This window comes from Ceratina calcarata, unplaced genomic scaffold (assembly GCF_001652005.2).
Source record: "Ceratina calcarata isolate Rehan_Ccalc_2016 unplaced genomic scaffold, ASM165200v1 scaffold115.2, whole genome shotgun sequence".
In the NCBI taxonomy this organism is placed as follows: Eukaryota; Metazoa; Arthropoda; class Insecta; order Hymenoptera; family Apidae; genus Ceratina; species Ceratina calcarata.
Window position 1 is genome coordinate 1415655 of NW_017132446.1, and position 8401 is coordinate 1424055.

The following is an 8401-nucleotide window of genomic DNA, read 5'->3' on the forward strand; positions in this document are numbered from 1 at the left end:
TACTCGAATAAATTTTCATCGAGTAAAAAACACATTTATTGATAAATTCTTAAAAGAAAAGACTGCAAAGATTACGATGATATTTTCTTTTTATTGAAACAGAACGATTTTAATTTCTGAGGTGACAGGCGCATACTTTGAAAAATTCAAATCCTTTTATTCGTCTAAAAATATGTAGTGTGGTATTATAAGTGTGTACACTTCGTACGCAGGACGTGATTACGAAACGTGAGACAAGTATCTATTGTGTTGTCTATTGTTACTGAATCGATCTCTGACAGTGAATTTTTTTTACGAAGTGAATATGTTATATCTACTGATAATTACTGTGAAGAACCTTATCTATATAAGAAGATGTATAAGTGCAGAACTTTAATTGTTAGTAGAATTTTTTTAATAAATCTTTACCTACCCTGACTTAACGATTGCTTATAAATTATTATAAGTGAGATCATCGTCCCTATTCGTTTGTACATCGATCCTTATTACAAGAATATGTACAGATCAGTTTCGTTTTTATAATAAGAGATTAAAAAATCATAAGATCGACTGTATATATTAAATTATTATTACCACCGAGGAGAGATTACTAAAGAGTGGCAGCCTTATGGGACCTCGCGGCCCCAAAACCGGTCTGCAATTTTTGATGACCTCTAGAATGAGCTGGGCCGAAAAGTAAGAAACACGCAGCAAAACTGACGTCGGTTTTAAACTGCATTACTGTGTCAGACTGTCAGACGTGTTATCGACGAGTCGTCGATGCACCGCTAACGAAGTAATATCACAAACAAAGTATACATAAGTAGAAATTGATCAATGTATTTCTTTGTGTACTTTGTTTGTGATATTACTTCGTTAGCGGTGCATCGACGACTCGTCGATAACACGTCTGACAGTCTGACACAGTAATGCAGTTTAAAACCGACGTCAGTTTTGCTGCGTGTTTCTTACTTTTCGGCCCAGCTCATTCTAGAGGTCATCAAAAATTGCAGACCGGTTTTGGGGCCGCGAGGTCCCATAAGGCTGCCACTCTTTAGTAATCTCTCCTCGGTGGTAATCTCTCCTCGGTGTTATTAACCATTCCATTCATCAAATATCGGTAGGTATATGGTAAAAAATAAATTTAAGTATCCCATATAAAATAATCCTCTGATTTATTATCTACTTCATGACTCGTTTTGTTTCAGGCCTCGAAGAGTGATTTCGCGTACGGTTCACGAGTGCGTGAAGTGCGGAGCCTGTTTCTGCCACACGCGGAAGCTGGTGGAACACCTGAAGAATCTGCACGGGATCGAGAGAGCCTTCAGCTGCGACGAGTGCGGAAAGACGTTCAGGAGCCCGATGAACATAGCTCGTCATAAATTGATTCACACCGGTTCGAAAAAATTCGCCTGCGACCTGTGCGACTACAGATCGAACCAGAAATCGAATCTGGAGAGCCACCGCCGCCGGCACACCAAAGACTATTCGTTCAAGTGCGAGCTGTGCCAGAAAGGGTTTTTCCTGAGGACGGAATACTTAGAACACGTGAACGTGCACACGCGTAAGCAATTGTACCGTTGCGAACACTGCGAGAAGTCCTACCCTTATAAAAAGAACCTGACGAATCATTTGAGAATGCATCACGCCGACACTTTGCCGGTGAGGTCGAAGAACGAACGGAAGAAGCACGTGTGCACGATCTGTCTGGAGGGGTTCACACGGAAAATGTTCCTTGAGAGGCACTTGAAGCAGCGGCATGGCGTGCACGAGAAGAAGATGCATCTGTGCGACCTATGCGGGGCCGTGCTCTCTTCTAAAAGGCGACTGATGGTCCACAGGCGGGGCCACGCGAACGAGAAGATCGCGAAATGCGACTTCTGCGAGAAACAATTTTCTAGTAAAGAGAATCTCGCGATTCATCGACGGATACACACTGGCGAGAAGCCGTACAGTTGTTCGCAGTGCGACAGGAGGTTCACACAGAGGACTTCCCTGATTTTGCATCTCCGGTACCATTCGGGCGAGAGACCGTATCAATGCCTGGACTGCGGCAAAGGATTCGTCTCCGGCAGTTTCCTCAAGAAACATCGGAAGGTCCACGAGAAGACTTGATTTTATCACGATACTTGTCTTTTGTAATAAAATGATTTTTTATGGGAGTTTGTATTTTATTGAGAAATACACGCGCATTTATAAGAACAGTCGATGATGGCTCACTTTCCTAATGTACGGTGTTCATTGCTCGATGCTTCCTGTGAATGTGTATATTATTTGTCAATGTTATTCCAGTCAGTGGAGCAACGGTCACGATGAGAGCAACATCGAAGCTTTCAGAATCAAGATTGAGGATCCTCAACAGAAGTGAGTTTTACAAAAATACGTATCTTCGTTCTTATCTTAAAAATATTTTTAATATTTCAATCTCGACTCCACAAATGATTTCTGAATTAAAATATATGAGAGAATAATATAAAACATGAAACTGGACAGAAACAGTAAGTTTTTTGCTCTCCTGTAAAATCTGTGGTATTAGAATAAAGGTGTCAATACATTAGAAATAAGATTGCTTGATCATAAAAATAATTGGATCACGTATTAAACTTATGTTAGAAAAACGAACATGTAAAACTCGACTGATCCTAAATCCAGTTACATGTTGTGTTTAAAATAAAAATGCAATGCACGTCGGGAAATCGATTCTTCCTTTCTAGATTCGAAGCGAACGAGAAGGTCTGCGACTTCTGCCAAGAGAAGTTTCACTTCGTAACGAGACTGGTGGCCCACCTGAGGATCGTTCACGGTATCCATAGACCGTTTAAGTGTGTCACCTGCGGGAAAGCGTACCCACAGCAATTCATGCTAAACGCGCACGTGAAAAATTCCCATACTCCAAAAACGACCGCCTGCGGTCAATGCAGATTCATGGGGGTGAACGCCGCCGACGTGGAGAGGCACGCGAAACGATATCACAGCCTGGACATCAAATTCACTTGCGAGATCTGCAGCGAGAACGCCTGCGGTGCTACCTTCGACGATATCTTCAGGTACACGAATATTCTATTCTCTTTTATTCCTTAAGTAATTCATTCGTGAAAGGATAGAACGAATCAATTATACAAAATATACAGAGTGCTTCCGAAAGTCATTCACATTTTCGGAAACACTCCGTACGTCACTCAGGAATAGAAAAGTAAATGGAATTAAATCTTAAAACCATGACGATCTTAGAATCTTCCCGATTCACAGTTTGAAAGAGCACAATCGCCTGTACCACTACGACCCAGCGGCATTAGTTCAAGAGAACGAGGAGGGGGTAATCGTTAAACATAAATGCGATGTATGCGGTAAGACGTACAAGTATAAGTCAGCGTTAAAGCAGCACAAGGTGAAGGCGCACGAAGGAACCCCGGGTTACGAGAGACGGCGATACCTCTGCGCGCTTTGCGGCAAAGAATTGAAGACGGCCAAAGGCCTCGAGATTCATAATAGATCGCACACCGGCGAGAAACCGTATACTTGCGCGGTCTGCGGTAAATGTTTCGCTTGTGAAACGCTGCTCAGGACTCACAACGTGACACACACCGGCGAGAGGAAGTACTCGTGCGAGCAATGCGGCAAAGCGTTCACGCAGAGGTCCACGCTGGTCGTTCATAAACGTTATCACACCGGCGAACGGCCGTACGTCTGCACGCGCTGCGGCAAAGGTTTCGTTACCAGGACCGTCCTGAATACTCATTTGAAATCCTGTCGCTGAAGGAACAGCTGGGAAACGAAATTATACCGTGAGTAAACTTACTGACTTCTTATATAAAATTGAATCGAGAAATGCAAGAATTCATTCAAGCTTCGTATAAATCTTTTGATGAAAAAAAAGAATAATTTACATTTTATCTTGTTGCAATTTAGTTTTCATTGATCTAAATATTTTTAAAAAACAGTTCAATGTTACGAGGCCAAGAACTCGATCCTTTTTTATTTATAAACCGACGCGAATAAGAAATCAATACGCGACGTGGCTAATAAAAAAAAGGCTCAACTTTGCACGCAAGAGATCTGAAATACTTGAACCAGTGAATTTAATCTTTGAAACAGATTTGATATTTTGGTTACTTATTCTTATTCGCCGAAAGAAAATAGATCGTAACTCGTTTAGCACGGAAACGTCCAGGAGAAACTTATGACCCTTGAGATCACGAGACCCTCGCGGAATCAGGGCAACCCTTATCCATACAATCGCCATCCACCTGGGCGGTTAACCACTCGAGCTCGATCGATTCAAAGAAGCGAGCTTTTGTCTTAAGTTTCATCAAGAGGACGTCCTAAATATAATACACGAACATCCTTAGTCCTATAAACAGTCTCTTAGATATTCTGATATCGCGAATTTCCTTCGATAATCTCATAAATTCAAGGCGTAAACGATTTAAGCTTTTTATCCTAAGTGATAACAACGTCGTACGTGAATAAAGCCGTCCTTGATGTTAGTATTGAACGATACGATCATTATAAATCAGTTGCACAAATGTCGCCTGGTAGCAACGATAACAGAAATCTACATTGGAAGTAAAAGCTTGTTTAATGAGCAAAACGAATCAAATGACAATTTTAGTAATCTTTGTATCAAATAAAACGGGCTTACGATGGTTTAACCGGAAGCTTTAGAAAAATCATTGGTGCAATGTGATATATCGAACACTAGTTTAGATTTCTACTTTTATATACACGTTTTCTTTTTTAAAATAATATTGCTGTATACTAGCTGTGCTTGACGAAGGCTGTTATTCAAACGTGAAATCAACGAGAACAATTTTTATTAAAGCTAGTGAAACGATTTTTCATATTATTATTATTTAAGATATTTTTACAAACTGTAACTGTAAGACATTTTTATAACATTATTTATTATTGGCGAAAACTTATCCGACGCATTAATAATAAAAAAAGAAAAGTGATTTCATAATACTGTGAATTTATTCCTTAAATCTTTATTATCTGTCGAACAATTCTCGGTTATCGGGAAGAAAGAGTGAACACAATGCGGCGCTTAAATATTATCTTGTATAATTATAAAAACCAAGCAAATCCGATAAGACTGGTTTATGTTCTGTAAAAAGTGTTTAACAAAGGATAAACGACTCTACTTATCAAAATAAACGTATACAATCAAAAATGGACCAAAAAAAAAAAAGAATGAGTCGCACCAAAATCAGGGCGAATATAGTTTTATTATTTTTTTTTTCTCTTTTTGTCTTTGAGAGAGACGCGAGTGGGACAGATACCGGTGGACAGCTGAGAACTCTCCGTGTTTTAGTAGAACACCAGAACCGAGGCCGGGTCCTCGATACGAAAATCTACTCCTTGATCCATCATCTTGTGATCGAAATGATAATTGATGTCGTTCAATATTCCGCGGTTCCGAGCATTAACGTTGCGCGGTTTCACGTGGATCGTACGGAAACCTATTTAAATTCAAAAGCTCATTACCTAATATCTATCACCGTATTATGTGTTTCGTACATATAAATTAAAGGAGGAGAAAATGAAAATCACGATTTCCTGTTGCTGAATTTCATAAATATAATTGGTGTTTAAAAATAATTCTCTTCGAAAGTCAATGTCCGCATTTAAATTTTCATTTGCAGAGTAATTACGTTTATTATACACGAATAACATTAAACGTAGAACTAAATTCGTTCGATCAACGTCAATTCCTCTTATGATTTATTACCGTCGTTTTATCAGAAATCATGATTTCGATAAGAGATGTTTGGACAACTTACGGGTCTTGCTTTCAGCCTGAAGCTGACAGATATCACGCAGGGTATCAAGACTTCTTATTATACCGTCGTACTGTAATCTCGTTAGGTGTTTGCAGCGTACAAGCATAGAGACGAGTAAATCGTCGAGCATCTCGCGATTGTTTCTCAATTGCAACATCACCTCCGCTACGGAGCACAATATAAACATTTAAACGAATTTAACAAACGATCCCAATTTCTTAATCGCTATTGTAATAGTTCGTATTAAAAGATCAGCGTAGGAGTTTCGCGTATTTCGCAGTTAGAGAATGAGACGCGTGGGGTTTATTATACCGAGCGTGTTGGTGTAATGAGTAATAAGCAGTCCGACAGTGCTTCGGAAATTGCGCGATCTACTCTGATCCCAGACGTGGCCGCTGAACATTTGAAACCTGGCCAAAGGCACGCTGGGCAGCAGCAAGTAGCACATGTCCTCGTAATGGGAGATGTTAACTGAAAAATCAAACTTAACAAGCTAAATGGTGCATAGAATCAGTTGTCATCGACACGTCGCGCGTTTTCCCGTAATCAAACGTCGTTTAACCGTGCGATCAACATTTCACTCTGTATTATATTGTACCTAGAGTATAAGAAACCGTCAGCTCCGGGCAAACGAGGACCAAATCGTGCCAGGCGGTGTCGGCGATCGTGTGGTGCCTCGAATCCGAGTCCCTCACCGATATGTGCAGCGTTTTCAGTACTTTCGGCGCCGCGTTGGTCAAAGCGTTGAGGGTCTGATCGGACAGCGCCGGATAATCGAGCCGGAGTATCGTTAACGCGCGAAATCGACCGAGCAGACGTAGATATCTGAAAATTGCTTCCGATGTAGAAAGGTTTCACGATGACCGGGTAGAATCCTGCTGATGCACGTGCCTTGGATTACTATGGGGTGCCTGCCATTCGCGGAACGCGCCTCGAAGGTCGAGGTACGTCAGGTGCTCGTTCGAGCCTCTGGAAACGCTGGCGAGAAGCCGGAGCACGTCGCTAACTCCCAGATTCGCGTTCAGCAGGCTCAGTGTTTCTAAGTTGTGCTGACAGCTGCGTAAACGGACGTCGATTAGATCAACGTGGGAACGTGTAAGCGTTTAGGATAATAGCCCCGGTGCAGAAACGCGTAAAAGTGGGACGGATAATCATCTCAGTGTTCGTTCGGAAAGATTAGGTCTGTACTCGCGTAGATTACCCTAAGAAGTTGGCGAGGGCGTACAACAGCTTCCCCCTGTTGCCCCATTTGCAGCTGAAGATCCAATCGGTGAGTATGAGTTTCTTCAACTGCACGTTCTTGGCTCTGACGACCGTGAGGAAGTCGGCGCCAGCTTCGGCTTGAATGTTACGAGTGATGCGAGCTTCTCTTGGCAAGATGTACGGTCGGGACCAGGCCAGTTCCAGGCTTCGCATATGCTGTCCATATTTCGCCTAAAACGCGTTCGCCACACAAGTGATACACCATGACATTGTACGAACCGGTGCACGCGATCGTTTACTAAAACTACGCGACAGGAAATGATGTTAGGATACTCAAGAAATTTATTTGTATCGTTTAACAATGTCGTAACAATAGGTTCTTCTGTTCACTTCGTAAAAGCCAGACCATCTCCGTTAGCTGGGCAACAATGAATCTGTGACACCGGCAACTAGCCTCCAAAGATCGAGCTCAGCTTCGATCTCGTCTAATCGTCCAGCTAATTGATCGTTCTCGTGGGAAGGGAAGGACGACGGGGAAGTTTTATTTTTATTTTTTTAAATGCTTGCGTACGGCTAGTTCTCCCGCCAGCGGGAAGTCACCACGCAGATCACGATCGATGAGGACTGTGACGGAACGCCAGAGAACCGGCGAGGCGAGCGCACGGTTCCACGATTGACAGACTTGTGCAACATTGGCACGGTCCCCGCGACCGAGGTGGCTGAATATCTGCGTCAGTATCAGCTCCGGCAGCTGATCCCACATCTCCCAGTTTCAGCTTGGCCCGTCTTCATCTCTACGTGGCTGAGGCAGCTGTCGCAACCTCGTCTAGTTCTCTTGTCATGGCTCAGCGATACTCGACTCCCGATCGTCATTGAAAATCGCTTACGGTGAATCGCGCGAATTCACGTGGCTCGCATTCGTTGTATACGATCTTTTTTACATGTAATAGCAGTACCTACAACTTTTATTTGAAGCATTTTTCAAAATTCCGCGAAAAAAAGATTTTCAATTTTTTCGAGATTTTTCCAAGGCGTACGCTTTCAGATTTTGTGAAATTTTCGTTTTTTGCAAATCACTCGTAAACTATTGATGCTAGCGAGAAACTTTTATATACAGATTGTAGGTCTCGTCGTCCCCTACAAAATGGACCCATAAACGTCTCCCTAAGTCCATCCGTTTGGAAGTTATTGGCGAAAAACAGAAAAACAGATTTTTGCAAATAACTCGTTAACTATTGGCACTAGCGAATTCTTTTTGCACAGAAATTGTAGATCTCGTCGTCCCCTACAAAATGAGCCTAAATACGTCCACCTACGTCCATCCGTTCGGGAGTTATTGACAAAAAGCGAAATTTTTTTCCCAAATTTCGCTGTTTCGAGGCTGGGATGGTCGGATTTTGTCAACATCAATAAAATGCCAAATAATCATATGTAAC

General features: G+C 42.0%; 3 protein-coding genes across 3 annotated transcripts in view; 2 read left to right on the plus strand and 1 right to left on the minus strand.

Annotated features, from left to right (window-relative positions):
• LOC108623595 (uncharacterized) overlaps positions 1–4652 on the plus strand; it is a 52571-nt gene extending 47919 nt beyond the window's left edge. The window contains exons 10-13 of the mRNA XM_026812449.1: positions 1182–2093; positions 2272–2343; positions 2694–3026; positions 3229–4652. Coding sequence (XP_026668250.1) covers positions 1182–2093; positions 2272–2343; positions 2694–3026; positions 3229–3736 — 1825 coding nt within the window. The 3' untranslated portion in view covers positions 3737–4652. The remainder of the gene's footprint in view (positions 1–1181; positions 2094–2271; positions 2344–2693; positions 3027–3228) is intronic.
• A 290-nt stretch (positions 4653–4942) lies between these two features.
• On the minus strand, positions 4943–7972 carry LOC108623633 (F-box only protein 39). The gene is made up of 7 exons (XM_018022300.2): positions 7537–7972; positions 6964–7196; positions 6654–6818; positions 6361–6587; positions 6075–6233; positions 5763–5927; positions 4943–5441 (listed from the first exon to the last, which is right to left on the minus strand). Exons 1-7 carry the CDS (start codon positions 7726–7728, stop codon positions 5290–5292), a joined length of 1293 nt encoding a protein of 430 aa, XP_017877789.1. The 5' UTR covers positions 7729–7972; the 3' UTR covers positions 4943–5289.
• Positions 7012–8401, plus strand: part of Dmtn (transmembrane and coiled-coil domain 2 protein Dmtn) — a 13097-nt gene continuing 11707 nt past the window's right edge. Inside the window, exon 1 of the mRNA XM_026812382.1 lies at positions 7012–7032. The gene's annotated coding sequence lies outside the window, so the exon portion shown is untranslated. The remainder of the gene's footprint in view (positions 7033–8401) is intronic.

Excerpts from the sequence above, each read along its gene's own strand:
- LOC108623633 (XM_018022300.2), bottom strand. The coding sequence starts at position 7,728 with ATGTGGGATCAGCTGCCGGAGCTGATACTGACGCAGATATTCAGCCAC. Across the intron at positions 7,197-7,536 it reads CGCTGGCGGGAGAACTAGCC|GCGAAATATGGACAGCATAT; the intron begins GTACGCAAGCAT and ends AACGCGTTTTAG. Across the intron at positions 6,819-6,963 it reads GCCCTCGCCAACTTCTTAGG|CTGTCAGCACAACTTAGAAA; the intron begins GTAATCTACGCG and ends CCGTTTACGCAG.